Consider the following 20,367-nt stretch of genomic DNA (forward strand, 5'->3'; position numbering starts at 1 on the left):
TCCATTGGTTACCTATTTCTGATGTCATAAGCAAAAAAGGTTACAGGAACACAGGCTAACCAGGATCCTTAGGGAGGCCTCATTAAATATAACATGGGGCTAGAAGTTTCCAGTATGGAAGTTTATAGTATGAATAGTTCCAGGAGGGAAGATTTCAGAAAAGGAATAGAGAGGGTGAGCCAGGCAAAGGAACAGGTAAATTATTTATGAGTCTTATGGGTATCAGAGAATTCCCCCAAACCACAGGTTATTGAGCCTACCACAACTTGTGTGCAAGAAATGAATCTGCAAACATCAACCAGGCCATGTATATCTGGAGAAGAAGGTATACATAAAAAAGGTATAATCAAGCTGTGAGACTGATGGACAGGTAGAGCTGTGCTAGTACCTTTGAAGCACTTTCAAAAACCAGAGAAAAACCTCCAGGATGTTGGGGAAATCCATTATAGGATATTTATAGAAATGTATGGTAAAGGACCTCACATGGAATTATCATGATCTATTTGAACAGAGGGAGAACCTATAATGAGGAATTCATAGGACTTTAAGTAGGTATTAGTGTAAGTAAATATACTCTTATGGCATCAGCTCACTCTTCCAGTCTGTTGGAATCTTATGGAATATTACTTAGTAATACAAAGAAAGGATAGGTACAGTGCAATATCCAAAAAATGATAATAAGGAAGCAGTAATGTGACTCAGTGAATAGAGCATTGGGGCTGGAGTCAAGAGGACTGAGTTCAAATCTAGCCTAAGACATTTACTATGTGACTCTGGGAAAGGCACTAAACCTGGTTTGCCTCAATTTCCTCAACTGTCAAATGGCCGGAGAAGGAAATAGCAAACCACTTCAGTATCTTTGCCAAGAAAAACTCAAAATAGGGTCACAGAGAATCGGGCATAATTGAAATAACTAAACAACAACCAATTATTTAGTTTTCATCACTACATCTTATCCATCAAGAAATCATGGGAGATTTTTTGTGAAATGCCTTGCTAGATTCTAAATATTACTAGTTATGGTATTTCCCTTTTCCATTAGTGTTGTGACTTCGTCAAAAAAAAAAAAAAAAAAGGAAAAAGGAAATTCTGTGAGTGTTTACATGAGTTGCTTAGCACTTGGATATCATTGCCAGATAGATATGAAATACAGATAATGTCCAAACAACCTCTGAATTATGGCAAAGTCCTCTCTGTTGCAGATCTTATATTGAATTCATAAAATAATAAAGATTCCTTTCTAAAAGTTTTGAGACACCAGAATTAAAAGTTATACCACTGATTTCAAGGTGTAGATATTACTTAACGATGCCATTGTAATCTTGGTCAAAGCAAGTCAAAGCATTGAAAAGAACACTGGATTTGGCATTAGAGGATGTAGATATGAAGCCCTAGATTTGTTATTTGCATCTGTGAGCTTGAATGAGTTAATAAACCTCTGAGCTTCAGTTATCTCATCTATAAAAATGATTAGGTTGTAGTAGATTATTTTTCCCAGTTCTAAAATTATGATCTTATGCAGTTAAAGCAGGGAAGAGAGGGGAACAAGCATTTATTAAACACCTACTATTTGCTAATCTAAGCACTTTACAAATATCTTATTTATCAGGATAGTTCTTATTGCCATTAGTGTCCTTAAAGGTATCCAATGAGATTTTTTTTTTTAGTTTTCTTTCTTAATTGTGGTTAATTTATTATCAACAACAAATTCATATTGAGTACATACTATGTATTTGGCAAGTTCCCCTAAGATTAATTTTTGGCATGTTCTATAAATGAACCTGATAATTAATGTCTTATACATTCTGCATGTAGTAGAATTTGTTGGGGAGTGGCCCACCTGGCAGATACCAGCACCTATAATAGAATGGAGGTAGGTGAAGGCTAGTAGTAAATTGTTGCCATCCAAAGGTTGAAAAGTCGGTGTGCATTGGTCTTATCTAGTCCAAAGTCTTGGTCTTATCTAGTCCAAAGTCTCAGTCAGAATAGAAATTCCTAATACAGCGTCTCTTGTAGGTAAACATCTAGTGATTTTCTGAACACTTCCAGTAATGGGAAGCTCATTCCTTACAAGGAAACAAATGCCATTGTTAGATGTTGGTAGAATATACTTTTCCACCAAAAATCCTTCTGTCCCTTTGACATTTTTTGGTCTACTGTGTTAAGCACTAGGTATTAAATAGTTGGGAGAAGTGGTTACAAAGTTTAGGAGGAGTTAGAGAGTTAAGGAGCTCCCTAACCAGTATCTAAATTTACTTAATATGATCATTCAACTTTCATTGCTTTCATAGTAGAAGAGTAGTAGAGGCAGGAGAAACACTGTTAATTGCAATAGATCACCTTATAAGTTAATTAGTTGATATGAAATTTGTAAAATAGAGAACTATTATTAGTTTAGGGGTGAAGGGAGATCATTAATGCCAAAAAAAGATCCAAGAAGACTATTGGAAAATGTAGCTTTTGAGTTAGAGTCTATGGGATGGTTAGGAGTTTAAGAGGCAAGTGGGGTGAGGGAAGAAAAAAGGTAAGAGGAAGGAAAGACTCCAAACCCAGGGACCAGCATGAGCAAAAGTAAAGAGGTAGGAAACTGAAGGGTACTAAGCTCAGCTCCATTATTTCTGCCAGAGGTACTACCTTTTGTAGGCTCCCATATTTGACCAGAGCAACTATTCAATATGTAGCATAATAATAGCTAAAATTTATGTAGAGTTTTAAGTTTGCAAAAACACTTCACATATATTATTGATCATCACTACAACCATTCAAGGTAGATGAAGTTATTGTCCCCTTTTTATTGGCAGCACTATAGAAGATGGATCAAAGCTGACTGTGGAGGTGGGACAACCTGTTAGAACATTATTGAAATATTCTCTCCAGGTATTAGGGTATGTATAAGGCTAATTAAAAGTGAGAGGATTCTAATGTGAGAAATATTGCAAAGGAAGATTTGACAGGAATAGTATGAATGGAGGAGGGGAGAGAGTAGTAAGAGATAATACCAAGTTCTTTCAGAAGACAGAAAGAACAATAGGTGGCAAATACAAAAAGGTAAGTTTAAGCTCATTTGCAAGTTTACCACTTATTAGAGCTTTCCCTCCCTAATAGTCTTCCAGCAGAGGTTAGGTGATGAGCAAGTTTCCTAATAATTAGAGTTTTCCCTTCTTTTGTTTGGAGTAGGGATCCTTTTTGGGTGAATCATTAGGCTCATTTATTACATTTCCTACTGTTTCTTTCAGGCATCATAAAGGATGCTGGGGGAAGGGAAGGTAATAGTCAAGTTGGATAGAAATCTAGAGAAAGATTTTTGTTTGTTTTTAGAACTGAAAGACCTGAACATACTTATAGGCAGATTAAAAAAAAATCAGAAAGGAATTAATAAAAGTTGTTTTGAGAAATGTGATAATTGTTGAAATCGGATCCTGAAAGAGGAAAGAAGCAATGGGATTAAGGATGCTGGGATAGCATTCATTTTAGTGAGAAGTAGGGAAATCTTTTATTCTGTGAGAGAGAATAATATTCAGAGAGGAGAAAGTGAAAATGCAAAGATATTTTGAAGAATGAGGAGCTGGGAGAGATCATACTGGGTGATTTTTCTCTTATTAAATGAAAATAATGCACATACAATGCTATAGAAAGGTCAATTATTACTACTATTTAAAAATTATTTTGCTCTTTTCATATTGTTCTAGTGAAATAGGCTTTCATCTACTGCATGTATGGTAAAGGCAAAATTCAGGGTGACAAGGAGAAAAAAAGTTGGAATAGATTCTCTAGGGAATGAGATAGGGAGTGAATAAGGAAGAGCAGAAAAATCAGTCAGTAGCTACAAGGAGGCAATGGAGTTTATATGCCATACATTCGTAGCTAATGAGAATAACTAACATTTATGTAATTAAGGTAATAACCCTAAGAGGTTGGTTGTATAATTATTAGCCACATTGTTCAGATGACTCTCAGGCATTAAATGACTTGACCACAGCCAGTAAACTTGGAACCTGTGATACAAATCTGTCTCCTAACTCCAAGTTTAGGAGTCTTTTAAAAAAAGTGTTTTTATTCCATGCTGCTAAATACAACTTTGTGCAATAGAAACAGTACTAGATTTAGAATTAGAACACCTTGCTTTAAATTATAGTTCTCAGTATTTCATTCTGTTAGAACTTAGGCAAATCATGTAGCCCCTCTGTTTTCTCAATTGTAAACTGAAGGAGTTGGATTAGAAAGTGCATTCCATTTCAAAATCTATGATCTTATGATATTTTTGTCAATTGAGGCCTTCTCTTTTGTATTTCTTCAATTTAGCTTTTGAGCCTGAAAGTATGAATTTCTGTTAATCTCTGTTAAATTTATCACCTTGTTTTAAGTCTCACACCTTATTTTAAGTCTCTTATAATGCATTAAGGCATTCCAATCTGCCAAAATCATTTTGAATTTCCATTCTGTCATCTATAGCATAGCTATCTCTATAGCACTAGCTAGAGTGAAATTCATAGGTTTGGTGAAACTTCTATTTCTTTATTCAAGTTATTAATAAAACTAAAATAAAGATATCTTACAGTATTTAATATATATATATAACTACAGGAAAGCTGATTCCAAATTTATTTTCTTGCCCCATCCATGTCAGTTGTTGAAATAAAAATGGAGAGCAATCAATTGTTAATTTGTTAATCTGTTTAACAAAATATAAAGGTTTGTCTATGACTACCTCTTTACAAAAGTTATCTCTTTGCAAAAGGGGAATTAGATGGAATTATTAATTCCAATGGAATTAGATGGGATGTGTGCCACTGGCTGAAGAGTAGCCATGTTCTTGACCATCTTTAGAAAAGAAGCTTGACAATACTGAGGGTCATTGAGGACAGAAGCAGCTTTGCAGAAAAACTGTTCCTCTATCAGATGGCCGCAGGGGAGAGGGGACTTCTCTCCCCATCCTCCACTGGCCATGGCAGCAGAACTACTCATCCATTAGGAGACCCATCATGTAACATAAAGAGAAAACAGTTGGACCAATGGAGACAGCTCCATGAAGTATAAACCCTGGCAGCAGAGAAGAGAGCCAATAATGAATTCAAGGGAGAATTATTTATGGGTGTTGAGAGTTGATTAGCTGAACAATACAGCAAAGACAATGAACCCCCCAGATAGGGATCAGCATGAAAATAAGACTACAAGTAGAGAAAGGACATTAGTTCTGGAGTTATAAATTAATTGCCTTCGTATTCCCTCTGTGTCTCACTACTAGCACACTAGTTTCTGCCCATTCTTCATAGTGATACTTTGTGTATTTGTAGAAGAATAAAACTGTGTTTCTGGGAGCAATGTTACATTGGTATTGTTCTTACTATACTTTTCTTTTGAACTAATTATGTCTCCTGGCTGATTATTAAAATAAGTACACCAGTGTGGGGTTTCTGAGCTTTGAGAATGTAGATTCACAAATTTATCTTTCTCTAGGAACCCAAGATTCTATACTAGGGCTTCTTATACTTTTTCCTTTCATGACCCCTTTTCACCTAAGAAATTTTTATGCAATTCTAGATATATAGCCTTTATAAAATAGATATACAAATCAAACATTTATTGACAATAAATCATAATTTCACAACCTCCACATTCAGTTATGAGACCCCATATGGGATTGTGATCCACAATTACGAAGCTTTGTTTTGTAGTAGTACAATTTGGAGAAGTAGTAGATGTATCAGTAACCCTATCAAAAGAAAAATCATAAAGTCAGCCTGACATGACTTGCTTTTGATGAACTTATGCTGAGTTTCAGTTATTGCTACAACCTTTTCTAAATGCTCATAAATAATATATTTTAGAGTTTTCCTGTTGATCAATGACAAGTTTACTTATATTTCTAGTTTACAATTGTTACTGTAGTTTGTCAAATACATTTCCCCCTTTTAAAAAACTGGAACACTTACCCATTTCCAGTCTAGCTTCAACCAATAAACATTTATTAAATGTCTATAGAAGAATTGATATAATCAGTAGCTCAAGTGATTAAGTATCTAGAAAGCCCTGAGTGGGAGTATATTGTTTACCTGGTCCATTTACTGGGGGGAGGGGAGGAAGCCACTCTGCTTAGTATTTTATGGGATCCTAAAAACTACCTACTTCCCTTCTGCCACACACACGTTTCTTGAGGCACAAAAGACCTGAAAGATCATCTAGTCACTTCTCTCTCAGAATATTATTCAAGTAGTGGTGGATGCACAATTACACATAAGCACAATTAAAAAGCATAATAACATAAAAAGCACAATAACAATTGTGCACAGAATTGAAGCATTGTATAATGGGACCTTCCAACAACTTGGTAAGATGACAGTGGAAAGAATATGAAATTTGGAATCATTGGACTTAGAATTCTAAACCAGGATCTGCTATTTACTTCCTGTGTCATTCCGGGTTCATTACTTGATCTCTCAGGGCCTCAGTTTCCTTATCCAATAATTAAAATAGAACTATCTCATTTCTAAGGGCAAAATACAGAATACATTTTTTCTTTAAAATATCAAATGTTATTATCCTATTAAGGAGGAATCAGCATAACGATCAATATTTTAGAAAAAAGGGACCTATATTGAAGTGACAGTGTAACATTACATGGAAATCTTTTTTATAGATTTCTTTGTAACAGTTGCTTGTTTCCAGTTACTTTATGCTTGCATAGTGTTTTGAGTTTAAAAAAAAAGTCAGCCTTGAGCTTTGAAACTGTTAAGATAAAGTAACTTTGTATACTTGTATGTAACTATTGAAACTATACAGTACCAAACTTCCCTGGGTTTCCTTGTTTAACACCCAAAGAATAGAAAAGTGGGTTTTCAACCCACTTAAATAGCCTAATATTACTGCTTTAGTGATCTTTGAATCTCTTAATAAAATGATAATGATGATACTATTGACTTAGGAACAGAGAACAGGTAATTTTGAATGTGGTACTAAAACAAAATAAAAAAAAAACTAATTGTCTTGGGTTATCTAGCATTTTATTGTCTACTATGTGCCAAGTACAGTGTTAAGTATTGGAGATACAAAGAAAAGCAAAAATATCCCTTAAGGAGTGGTCAAATTCCAGTGGGGGCTTTGGGGAAGGAAGCATGAGAAGAAAATCTATATAACATAAAAATATTCTCAAAGAGAAGTCACTTGCTTGACCAAGAAAAACTTTCTGCAGGAGGTGGGACTTTAGCTGAGATTTGAAGAAAGCAAAGGGAGGCGTGAGGCAAACATGAGAAAGGACAGCAATCCAGGTAAAGTGAAAAAGGCCCAAAGTTGGAAAATGAAACAAAATGTGCTAAGAACATCAAGAAGGGAAATGTGATTGGATCATAGATTACTTGATAAAGTATAAGAAGAGTGAAAAAATTGGAGAGGGTCAGGTTATGAGGAGATTTAAAAGCCCAAACACAGGAGTGTGTGTGTGTGTGTGTGTGTGTGTGTGTGTGTGTGTGTGTGTATCTTGGAGGTATTAGGAAGAAAATGAATAGAGTGGGTTGAGTGATATGATCAGATCTGCACTTCGGGAAGATCATTTTGATTGTTGAATGGAGGATGGATTGGAGAAGGGAGAGCCTTGAGCAGACAGACCTATCAGCAACCTATTTCAATAGCCCAGAAATGAGATAATAAGAGCCAGTGGTGATTGTGTGTTTTAGAGAGAAGGACATGTATATGAGGGATGTTAAGAAGGTAGAATTGACAGAATAGATTAGATATGTAGGATGAGAAAGAAGGGACAGTTGAGGGTGACATCTTGGTTGTTAAGCTTAGATACCTGGAAGTATAGAAATGTTATCCACAATAATACGGAAGTTAAAAAGAGATGAGGGTTTTGAAAGATAATCCATTCTGCCTTGTCTATATTGAGTTTAAAATGTGTAAAGTATATTCTGTTGGAGTGGTGTAATAGGCAGCTGGACATGAAATTAAAGGTGGCGAGAAGATTTGGTGCTCAATAAATAGAGCTGAGAATCATTTGCCTAGAGATGATAATTGAATTCATAAGTTCTGAGACCACCAAGTCAAATAATATAAAGGAAAAAAAGTGAGTTAAGGATAGAGCTTTGCTTATCCTCCATGGTCTAGGCTCAGGGGTCTTTAAACTACTGCCGGCGGGCCAGATGAGGCAGCTGAGGATGATTATCCCCCTCACCCAGGACTATGAAGTTTCTTTATTTAAAGGCCCACAAAACAAAGTTTTTGTTTTTACTGTAGTCCGGCCCTCCAACAGTCTGAGTTGGACTCAGGACTGAGGGGGACAGTGAAATGGCCCCCTATTTTAAAAGTTTGAGGATCCCTAGTCTAGATGATGATCTAGCAAAGGAGTCTGAGAAGGGAGTGGTGAGAGAAGAAAGAAGAGGACCAGAAGGTATCAGTATGGGTATGGAAATCCTAGAGAGAAGGGAGTAGTTGACAGTGTCACAGGATTGGAAGAAGTCAAGAAAGGTGAGAGTTGAGAAAAGTTCATTAGATTCCTCAATTAAGATATTAAGAGTAACTTTGGAGAGAGCAGGTTTAATTTGGAACAGGTGCCATGAATGGTAATAGAGAAGAAATATCAGAATTCTAGAATGGATCTCCAATCAGTGTTGACTTAAGCTAGGAAAAACCTGCTGAACCTGAAGGCAGGAGAAACCTATTTTAATTACATTAAATAATGTCACATTAATGGTGACATTCTGGGCCAGAATACAATCTGTAAATTGAGGGAACTGGATTAAAATCTAATCTAATACAATGACTGGATGAGCTCTAAGGTCTTTTCTATCTCCTGTGAAGTGCCTCTTAACTATCTTACTGCTAAGAAAATTCAGAGACCTCAGGTCAGTGACTTGCTCAAGTTCCCACAATAGGTTAAGTGGCAGAGCCAAGACTGGGACAGAGAAATGTTCACTTTCAGGCTTATTCTCTGTCACTAGACTATTGTAAATCGAGAATAGAGTAGCATCTGTAGTGCACTAGATTGGTCCTAGTTTAGGGGGTTACCTAACTCAGATGAGGACCACAGACAAGGTGCTTTTGAGTACTTGCATGGGAGCTCAGGGAATGAGACCCCCTTGTTATTCACTCAGCCAGCATCATCTAAGTGTTGAAGGAAGAGGTTCTAGCAAGGGTATGGGGAGAGCTGGAAACTCTTTATGGGGTGCCCTGGAAGAAGAGACTAGTGGCTTTAGAGCTGGGGCTCCCCGTAATACGACACAAATATCCTCCTTTCTTTATCTTTCCTATGCAAACCAGCTATGGATTCACTGCCACCCCCAAGAAGGACCGGGGGGGGGGGGTTGGAGGAGGTTGGGGGAAACGTATGGAGGGAGGCGTTTGTTCCGGGAGGGATTTAGGCGGCGCTTTCGCTTCTAATCTGCTTCGAGAACATCTGCCGCCGCTCCATTTGTCGGTGACATCTTGCTATGGTGGAAAGGTTTGGAGGACTGGCTGCTGCGGGTATCCGCCGCTGGTACCATCCACTTCGCTCTGCCTTTGGCCTAAGGGGCTAAGCTCGAGTCGCAGGAAGGGAGAAGATCCAGGAAGGTTCGGGTGGAGAAGGTAAAATGCACCCTCCCCTCAAAAAAAAAGACAAACCCAAAACAACAAAACCCTCACTCCCCCAATCCCATCCCCCCATCCTCACCCAAATAACCATGCCCCATATCTTCCACTCTATGGAATGCTTCTTATATCCAAGACCCCATCTGGTCGCTAAGCCAGATTCCCTCAGAATCTTGCCGGACACCTGTCTCGCAGAGATGTCACCGCCTCCCGGTTCCCTCCGCCCATTCCCTCCACCTCTTCACCCCCCCCCCCCCCCCCCCCCCCCCCCCCCCCCCCCCCCCCCCCCCCCCCCCCCCCCCCCCCCCCCCCCCCCCCCCCCCCCCCCCCCCCCCCCCCCCCCCCCCCCCCACCCCCCCCCCCCCCCCCCCCCCCCCCCCCCGTTTGTCACCCTCCCCAGCTCCTGGGGCATCACCCTCGGATCTTCCCTCCAGCATCTTGTTCCCTATAGATTGTGCCTTACCCAAGAAACCTCGCCTCTCGTGCCCAAGTAACAGCCAGTCGCTTCTCCTCCCCTTCTCTTCCCCCGCTTCCCTTTCCTGGCTTCCTCCTCCATACCGATACCCCGACCTTTTCCTGCCCTTCCGTAGACATGTCCTTTGCCAGCGCAATTCCCTTCCTTTTCCCCTGCTTCCGTAGCTCCATCCTCCCCAGGTCCTCCTTTACCCAGCTCCAAGGAGGCCCGAGCAGCCAGCTAGAGTCCTGGGTGGCGAATGTCTTTTCTTCCCTCTCCTTCCCCTCCGAGGCTCCTCCCCCGGCCTACTCCGCCATGTCCTCCTCCCCCGGCCCGGGCCCCGGCCCAGTCCAGCCCTGGTCCCCGCCTCTCGGGGGCGGGGTCCCGCACTTTTAAATGTAGCGGCGGGAGATGGTGGTGAGTTGACTTGGGGGAGGGGCCGACTTGTGCCCAATAGTGACTGGAGCTTCATCTTTGGTCCTGGGGCGGGGGTGCGTCGCAGGTGAACCAGGAGGGCGAGGAAGCCGCTGCGGTAAAGAGTTTACCTGGGAATAAAGCTGACCAGGAGGAAGAGGAGGAAGGAGGCGGAAAAGGAAGAGGGAAAGCCGCGGTCCGGGGCCAGCCTGCCCTGCCCTGCCCCGCCGGCTTGGGTCGGGCCAGGACCATGCATTCCGGGAGCAAGGTGAAGAGCGAATATATGAAGCGCTACAAAGATCCCAAGTGGGACACGTGGGGCTCGTGCTACCGGGAGCTGCTGCACTATCGCCTGAGCCGGCGGCTGCTGGAGCAGACGCACAACCCCTGGTTATGGGACGGCTGGGGACCGTCTACCAACTCGGACGATTCTTCGTCTTCCGGGGGTGGCGGGGCCTCCTCGCCCCTGTGCCCCCCTGGAGCTTCGGCCTTGTCTCCACCTCCGTCCCCACCCAAGTCCCTAAGAGAGGGAGCGGAGTCGGGAGTGGAGGATAAGGGGTCCGAGGTCTCTGAGGACGAGGACGCTGCCAGCCTCCCAGGTGAGTGTATGTCGGCTCGCGCCGGATTTGCGGGCCAGCCCTTCTCCTGGAAGTTTGGTTGGTACGCTCATGTTTGGCAAGTTGCTGTCCGAGGTCGGGTCTGGAGGGTGAGAGGGGACTCTTCCACCCTTTACTGGCTCCCCGCCCCCAAGCCTAGTCACCCCCTGCACGCAGGACTTACCTTCCCCCGCCCCCAGTCAAGTCCCCGCCTCACACTTCTGTTAACTAGAATGCACTCTTCTGGAGCAAAATAGGGGATCAGCCGCCCCCCCCCCCCTTGTTGCCCTAGTAAGGTTGCTTTGGATTGGCATCTTATTAATTTGGCTGTTGCTTGGTTACCTCCTTTAAACTCTTCAGCTGTTATGTCCTAAAGAACAATAACAAGTTTGTTTAGAACAGGCATTTTGTTCCTTGATCTCTGTTAATGGTTCTGAAGCCTGATTATCAAAAAAATATTTTCCTTTATCTCATATTTTCTACATCGCCTCCTTTCCAAATACGTCCCTTCATCTTCCCCTACTCACTCAGTAGCAAAGAATACAAAATAAAAGGGTGCGAGGCAGAGTGGGGGTGGAGGAAGGGAACAAAACAACACACCACTAAATATAACTATGTAGTGTTCCATATCCATAAATCTCCATCTTTTCAAAGGGAGGGAGGGTGGAGTTAAAGAGTTCGATGGCTTATTTCTTCAGCTCAAGCTTGATCATTTATAAAATTACACAGAATTTAGTTTATTTTTGTTATTCGGCACATTTAAATTTTTATAGTCGTGATTTTTCCCCCTGGTTTTGCTTTCTTTGTTTTTCATTAGCTCATGTTTTCCTATGATTCTGAATTCTTCATATTTGTGTTTCTTAAGCCCTGGAATATTTCCTCACATTAAGATACCATGGATTTATTTAGTCCTCCCCAATAGACTGCCATTTATCATTTTGTGTGAAGATTTAAGAGCTAATCAAAAATTGTTCTTTAAAAGTAAAGAGGTAGTCACTGAAATTTGCTGAGAAGAGGAGTGACCTATGTTTTAGCAATAATTTAGCACCTTGGAGAGAGGGAGGGGATGGCCTGGAGGTTAGAGAGACCTTCTTAGGAGGATATTGAAATAATCTGGATAGCAATGATGGATGGAGAAGAGTCAGGAGAAATGGAGAAAGAGTCTGAAAGACTTTGTAATTTATTACATTTATGGCTGGAGGGGGAGTAAAAAGTAAAATTGCTTTCCTGAATGGAGGTGTACAATGCACAGAAACAGGGAGGTTAGCTCAAAAATTTACGTATAGTGCTCTTTGTTTCTTTCTTCCTTTTTCTCTTCTCTTCTCCCTTTTAACTCTTCTAATTTGCTCAGTTCACTAATGTTGTTGGAAGGAAATACTAAATGACATTTTCACCCCATTTGCTTATTTTAGGGTTAATTGAAGAGAGGAAGAAAGGCTTCTCTACTTCATCTTGTCTTATTTATTAATAATTTGAATCATCAGTCTTGCTTTGGGTTATTATTTTTTTTTTTTTGTATTTTTCTCTACATAATTTTCTACATAATTACAGATGGGAATATTCATGTCTAAAAAAATATAAGTGACTTGTCCAAAGTCACAGTTAGCATAGCTTGTGTTAGAAACTAGATCTCCTTGCATTTAAACTCAAATTCTTTGTTTTCTACCTAGAGCTCAGCCAGATTTTTAAACTCCTTAAGGTCAATGCCTTGTCCCCTCTCATATCCTTGGGCAGAGAGCTGGAAGTTTGTCACATGCCAAAGATTGATTAACTGGCATTTATTTTGGATTGACTTTATTTGTTTTCATTGCTAATAATCTAAAAGAAAATAGATTAGCTTAAAATCACCTTTGATCTTGAGGAACACATTTTGGGAAATCTGAATTTGTATTATAGGTAATTTTGCAAAATTATATTTAATAAAAAGAACATTAGTCTAAATGTCATAATACCTAGTTTCTATCCCAAATTATGCAAACTTTGTGACTTTAGGCAAGTCAGTTTCTTTAGACCATAACTTTTATCTGTAATAACAGTATTAACCTAGTTCTCCCAAGTAGGAGCCAGCTTGAAACCAAGGGATGTGTCATCCGCCAAGGGGAAGAGAGTCAAAGATAAGTTTATATCTCACCCTTTCTGCAACAGATAGTCATGGGCTTTGTTTGCAGCACAACCACATCTACCCTTCACTTATTACCATCCAATTCACTCCCACTCTCCTCCCTCCTGGCCAGGGTCCCAACCTTCCCCTTTATGGATTTGGTGGCTCCTCAGGGTTAGATTATAACTTAACCCCATCTCACAGCAGCAGCAGCAATAGTAATTGCACAGGTGACTTTTTGAAGTTTAGAGGTCACCCCAAAAATTAGAGGCATAGCATTTAAGCTATACCTGTTAGACTTAAAAATCTACAAACGGTGTTAACACAATGTAATAAACCATAAAAGCGGCAAAACTTAAAAAAAAATACAGCCTATCAACTACAAAATGGTTTTAGAAGAAAAAAAGCAGCAGGTAAAAAGCCAGCAGGTAGTGAGTGACATGTGAGGCAGGTGGAGTCTTTAGGCAAGAATGAGGTTTTGTGCTAAATTCTGAACACCATATTTATTAAATCATCTGAGTTGGACTTCACATCTAACCTTGGTCAGCACGAACTTACCTAGGTTAGATAGACTCATATCTCTTTATTAACTGTAATTGGAAAGGGTACATGTCTTTGTCATTGACCTTGAAGGGAAAGATTAAAAAAAAACAAAACCAAAAAAACCCAAACCACCAAAGTCCAGAGATGGAGATGAAGGGAGTCTTGTTTTCAAAGACAAAAAATGGTGAGGATGAGAGATGGAGAGTAGTCAAATTTGAAATCAGCTTGCACTGAGGTAGGTTTGAGTCATATTGTGGAGGACTTTGAATTACCAGCATCAGTAGTTTAAACCAAATATGGTATTAATACCAAATATGGTAGGCATAAGGGGGAGTCACTGAAGGTATTTAAGTAGGGGAGTAAGAAGATCATAGTGGTGCATTAGGAAGATTACCCAGGCACACATGGAGGATGGACTCTAGGAAGGAAGACCAGTTAGGATACTATTCCAGGAGTCTAGGTGAGAAGAGCTTAAGGACTCAACTGTGGTGATTGCAGTGGGAATGATGTCTATAAAGAGTGTTCCTTTATACCACTGTTAGAGACTGAATACTCATTTGGATAGACCATGGACTCAATCCCTCATAATCATCTATTGGAAAATGCTCTGTTGTATAGCTTACTAGCATTTAGATAACAGGATAAACTTCCAACCTGGTTTCTTTATTTTGGGAATTCACAGCTGGTTAGCTGAGGTAAGTAACCATGGAAATGCATCCATTATTATGATTTGAACAGTTGTAAAACTAAGGAGCTAACAAAGCTATGTAAATTTCATTCAGTAATCTTTCAGGGGGAGGACTGAAACTGCAAATTATTTTGTTTTTAATATTTTAAGATAAATAGATATGAAAGTTTCTCTAAAATAAGGCACTAAGATAGGACATGCTTCTCCTTGAGCAATATCAATATTGAACATGAAGTAATTCCTCTCTGGTTGTATTTGTTTTGTTTGTATTTGCAAAGAAAGAAGTGGGCTGCTTCAAAGAAAAAAGCACTGGACCCAATTGGAGTCAGAAACCCTGGGTATCAATTCTAGCTCTGATGTGTGACTATGGGAAATTTGCCAGAACCTTTTTCTAAGCTCCAGCTTCCTCATCTCTAAAATCAGGATTCTGTAATATACCATTTACTACTGCACAGGGGTAGTTATTAAGTGTTTTTTGTACACTGCAAGTGGTATCTATCTAAATGGGGGGGTTATGATTGTTATGTACTGGACTGAGATTTCTCTTATTTCTACCTTGAGTGCCGCTATTTAGCCAATCTTCCATGTTAGAAATATAGAGGTTTTTGTTTTCTTTTCACCACTAACCCTCTCCCCTAATGATACTTCTAATTCTACCATATCTTTCTCATCCATTTTCACTGCTAATTTAATTTAATTTAAACCATCTTCAGTCCTCTGTAGTCTTCCCACAGGTGAAATGTGTTAATTTTCTCTCATTTCTAATTCATTCTTCACATAAGTTCCAGCTTCATCTTCTGCATAGATTTGATCATGTCTCCTCTGCTTAAAACTCTTATTGCCTTAAATCCATAGCCTGGCAAGGTGTTCTCCATGATTGTGGTATATATTATTTTACCTGTCTGGTCTTTCAGATTATTTAGCCCCAATAGATGTTCCAGACAAACTAGGCTTGTTCCATCTGTTATTCTGCTTTGGCTTGTGTGTTTCCTAATAATAATTAGGAGTCACATCCTCCCTATTATCTATGTCAGTTGAAATCCTATCCTCCTTTTAAGATCCAGAACAAATATTGCTTCCTCTAGAAGTCTTTCCTGATTCTTGATTTCTTCCCATTCCTCTTCCCCCTCCTTGAAACTCAAACTTGGTTTTATGTGCCATTTGGTGTTCTAGTGATCTGTTTATGTGCTGTAACCCAATTCTCGTTTGATTGTGAGCTCCATGAAGACAGAGAGACTGTCTTGTTTTTCTATGTATTTCCTAAATCTTCTGGTATAAGTGGATGATGCATAATAAATTAAATGTTTGTTTTAGTTGTTAATTTCATTTTCAGCTTTGGAAAGTCTGATTCTCATTCAGCATTCATTCTTGCCAGTTCCTTCCATTTTATGCAGAGATTATAACATATCCAATTTAGATTATTTGAACATACTATTCTACTTTAGTGCATTCCTCAAGTATTTCTTTTAAAAATGAAATAAGCTTAAATGTTAAAAAAATTTTTTAGATTCTAAATATTGTATTTCTTTCCCCAATAACATACATTCTTTTCTCTTACATTTTCCTTTCCTCTAAGGAACAACAAAAAAAAGAAAACTAAAATCATCATAACAAATATGTTCAGTCAAGTAAAATTTATTCCATCATTGGCCTTGTCCAAAAATACAAGTCTCATTATTCTGTATTTTGAGTGTCTCTGTCATCTGTATGTCGGGAGATGATACTGTGCTTTATCTAAAGTCCTCTAGAATTGTGGTTTGTCATGTATCAATTAGAGTTCTAAAATTTTTCAAAGTTACTTTTCTTTATAATGACATTGTAATCATGATTCTTTTGGTCTCACTTCACTTTGTATTACTAAATTTCTTTTTCTAAGAGGAGGTGTGAATCTAGCTACAGTAAACTCAAATAGTTATTTGTAAAATCAATAGTGCCTATATTTTTTTCATTAGTGAAAGTATAGATACACACAACATAACACACACACATATACACTTGGCTCAGTGAATAGAGTGCTGGGTCTGGAATTTAGGAAGACCTAAATTCAAAGCCAACCTCAGATACTTAGAGATAAGATCTTTCACAAGTCACTTAATTATTTACCTCAGTTTCTATAATTGTAAAACTGGGATCAAATAGCATGACATAAAATTTGTAAAGTGCCTGGCGTGGTGCCTGGCACATAACAGGCACTATACAAATGCTAGTTATTTTCCTTTTTCTTTAAATCCCTAATTGTGATAATGTTTTTTTTTTCTTTTTTTAAAGAAACACCTGGGAAAGATATACAAGGAAAAAATAAACAGCAGAGGGAAGCAAAAGAACAACAGAGAGAAGTGAAAGATAAGTTACTGGATACTACTGAGCATCCTCAACAACGTGCCTTGCTTGCTAAAGCAGAGAAGAAACCAGCTAAAAGTCCTCAAAGACCCAGTAAAACAAAAGAAATCAAACATCCATTTGCTCTTTATGGCTGGGGAGAAAGACAAACAGATACTGGGAGCCAAAAAACACATAATGTATGTGCTTCTGCTTCGGCACAACAGGTAAGTTCCCTTGGGAGTTCAGCTCACTTTCCTCCTCATCTGAAAGAAATACGAGGTTGACATTTATACCATAAAGCACTACTTTCCATCCAGCATGCTGGGACATTTCCATATTAATAGTTCTGCCTCTTGGGATGCAGTTGGATGAAGCGGTTCAGCAATGTCCAAGGCTCCAAAGGATGTGTGTGTGTGTATGTGTGTGCATAAGGTCTATACAGAAAAGGTTCACAGTCAAGAAGGTCAGTTAATAATTTAATAATTTAGTTTTATTCAGTGCTTTAAGGTTGTAGTTTCTTCTCAACAACTCTGTGGAGTAAGGCAGAGTAAGGTATTTTTCCCACTTTTGAAAGGTAGGAAACTTAAGACTCCTAAGAGATAAGATGACTTGCCTATAGTCAGCCCTGCCAGGACTCCTGATTTTGAGTCCATTTTCTTCCTGCTCTACTGGCATTATTTCTTTTCCTTTTCCCTATGTAATTAGCATAGGAAAAGAATATAGTAATATCATAAATCCAGGAAAAAGAGACTCTTTCGGGTGCAGAAAAACAAAGAAAACAAACAGGTAATAGATTCCAGATGGTAAGACCCAATTAGAATTTGCAGTAGCATAAGAAGGGACAAGCAAATTGCAATGAGTAGATAAGAGTAATGTTGACTCCAGAACAGAGACTGTGAGATTCTCTGCTTTGATTTTATTTTCCTTGCTGAATGTGGATAGTCCAGGGGCAGGCCACAAGTGTCTGTATACAAAAATAGAGAGACCTTTGTTGGTTCCAAGAGTTCCTTATTAGAGTATGGTATGAGATATAGACTTTCTAAGGATTCAGTTACAAGTAGGAAAAGCATGCTGTGAAGTTGTCTTTGGTGTCACAAAAAATGCTAGATTTCCTTTATCTCTTTTTGTCCAATTTTTTGACTAAAAGGGTGGAAGATGAGAAGGTGAATTTTGTGTGTGTGTGTGTGTTTATACTTTGTTTCTTACAAAACAGCAATTGTTATTGTAGACACTGGGAACAGAACCTCCTAGGAGATTCTCCTCTTCAGCTTTGCTAAGCTAGTTATTTTGTATGTGGAGTCTTTGTGTCAAAATAGTAATATATTTTTATAAATCTCATATTAGTAGTTACTGAAACTCATAGAATGCTTTTTAGTTTTTGCCCAAATGTCTTTTTTTCCTTATCCATTATATCATGTACTTGTTTCTCCACACCATAATCACATTTCCTTTTAGACATTCCTAAGTAAATTCATCATCCCCTTATACTTTAGTACCTTATTCACCATGTGAGTGGGCCATGAAGATTGATTTTTGAATGTCCAGGTTTCTAAGTAATTTTCTGGGAAACAATATTATTGTTAATATTAATAGCTCAGAACAAAGTTCATAACTTTTTTCTCTTTTTAGCATGAAAAGGCAAATTCTTAATTTAGGTCAAATTTCATTAGCAGCAACAAGAGTCTTGGCTTAACAAAATGCTTAAATTATTGCTTTAAAAGTAATATTTGGGCCTTTTGGTAAATAATTTGGAGTGTACTTAATAATGCAACAAGATTTTAATTAGTATTCTGACGTTTCTAGCTAATTTTTTGGACTTATGTTTTATAGTCTATGAAATAATTCATTTAGTTGGTCATCTTACACTGTGTCTAAAATAAATATAAATTGACTTGGAAAGAGTAGGCAAAGTCCTGAATATAATCCATCCAAAGTGTCAGATTTTGTTTGCAGGTTATTTGAACCCACTTTGAATCTCAGGAAATTTTGCTTTTAAGATTTGTGGTGATAGTAGCAAGTATCTGATCTCACATCTCACCATAAAGTGGCAAACAATTTTTAGGTTATTTTAGAGTAGCATTTCCAATAAAAGCATACATATACAGCTAGATCTCTTGGGACTAAGGCAGTCAGAAGAAGATTCAGAGAACAGATTTTCCCAATATATTTATAATACATACTGTCATGCCACTTTATATGTAGTCTGATGCACAGATATATAAATTATCATAGTAAAATATTTTCAATACTATTCCCACTAAAACTTCATGTAAATAATTTCATGAACCAGTTTTAATAGGATTCCTTTCAGTTCTGAAATTCTCTGAATTTATTTAAGGTCAGACAAATGGGCATGATAAATGCTAGTAATTCTATCATAAGTCCACCAAAAGTCATGTTGTTAGTTGTATCTCTACAAATTTGGACGTGTAAAAGTAAAAATTCTCTTTGGTTTTAGACCTGTGATTTCCTTAGTAATGGAGTATTTTGGCAACTGTCCACTATTTTTATGATGTCTTTCTCTCCATTTGTTAACACATTTAAATCCTTATTTGAATCAGCAGGCTGGATTCACAAAAAAAAAAAAAAAAAAGTCTCAACTAAAATAGTACCTTGTCAATGCCAGGGCAATTTGATTTATGATCCTCAATTTTTTTAAACCTTCACAGATTCATGAGTCAGCATTACGAGCCAAGAATAGAAGACAAGTGGAAAAAAGGAAACTGGTCACTCTGAGGCAGAGAGCCTCTTCTGCAGATGTGCAGAAACCCAGAAGGATCAAGCCTTCCTCTGCAGATAATCCATGGATGACAGAGTACATGAGATGCTACTCAGCAAGAGCTTGATGAAAGAAAAATGTGCTTAGATAACCTCATTAAAAACAACAGGACATTGGTTTAGGAAACCAAATGGTTATATAAGGGTTTGTTTAGGGAGTTTCCAAAAGAGTGCTTTTTAAATATATTCTGGTGTAATCTACCTCTATAGTAGGGGCAGATAGAGATAGTTGAAGCAATAGACATTGGAAATTATTCATGATGATAATACCCTTAAGTCTTTGGTATTCTTGAATTTTTTGAAGCATCTTAATCTTTGGAGAAAATGACACCAAATGACTTTTAAATGACAAGTTTTATAAGATGCTTAATAATCAGTATTTCATAATCATAGACGCAGTCCCATTTTTTTTGTCTCTTGAAATTAGCAAACCCTGTAGGAAGTAAGATGGTTCCATTTTGTACCTAACTCTTTTTCAATTATGTGAAATTTTACCAAATGGAAGAATAGCAAAAGAGAAGTCATTTCTGATAGCTGTTCTTCTAATCCCTACCGATTTGGGAATGAATTCTGGTAAAAGTTAAATTTACTCCATTTCTGTAAAATCCATTTCATATGGACAGTAATATTTACAATTTTTCTAGGGATGAATTTCACTTTTTCTCCTGGCTGGTCTGGGGACTTACTGTTTAATAATCCAAGTACATTCCAATTGAGAGAGATCCATGCAATAAATATTTTTAGGGTAAGACTGAAGTTTCTTTTGAATCAAAGACTGTCACAAGTTTTCTACTGTGGAACTTTTCCTCTCAGAGCACACTCCAAGTAACTTAGACTTGCTGGTCCTATTTAATTATGTATTTTGTCATTTTGTAATGTACCAGTTGGTTTTTAAGATTAAATGAGCTTC

General features: G+C 38.3%; 1 protein-coding gene across 2 annotated transcripts; it reads left to right on the forward strand.

Moving 5' to 3' along the window:
- The first annotated feature begins 85 nt into the window (after positions 1-85).
- Positions 86-19,589, forward strand: CCSAP (centriole, cilia and spindle associated protein). Of its 2 annotated transcripts, none has more exons than XM_031966897.1 (7): positions 86-195; positions 2,802-2,885; positions 7,190-7,265; positions 9,503-9,558; positions 10,518-11,028; positions 16,626-16,903; positions 19,349-19,589. In XM_031966897.1, the coding sequence occupies exons 3-7, from the start codon at positions 7,244-7,246 to the stop codon at positions 19,523-19,525; spliced, it is 1,044 nt and encodes a 347-aa protein (XP_031822757.1). In that variant the 5' UTR covers positions 86-195; positions 2,802-2,885; positions 7,190-7,243; the 3' UTR covers positions 19,526-19,589. The 2 variants fall into 2 exon arrangements, with proteins under 2 accessions (XP_031822757.1, XP_031822758.1); XM_031966898.1 differs by having other exon boundaries at positions 87-340.
- Positions 19,590-20,367: the final 778 nt, after the last annotated feature.

This window comes from Sarcophilus harrisii, chromosome 4 (assembly GCF_902635505.1).
Source record: "Sarcophilus harrisii chromosome 4, mSarHar1.11, whole genome shotgun sequence".
NCBI classification, from domain to species: Eukaryota; Metazoa; Chordata; class Mammalia; order Dasyuromorphia; family Dasyuridae; genus Sarcophilus; species Sarcophilus harrisii.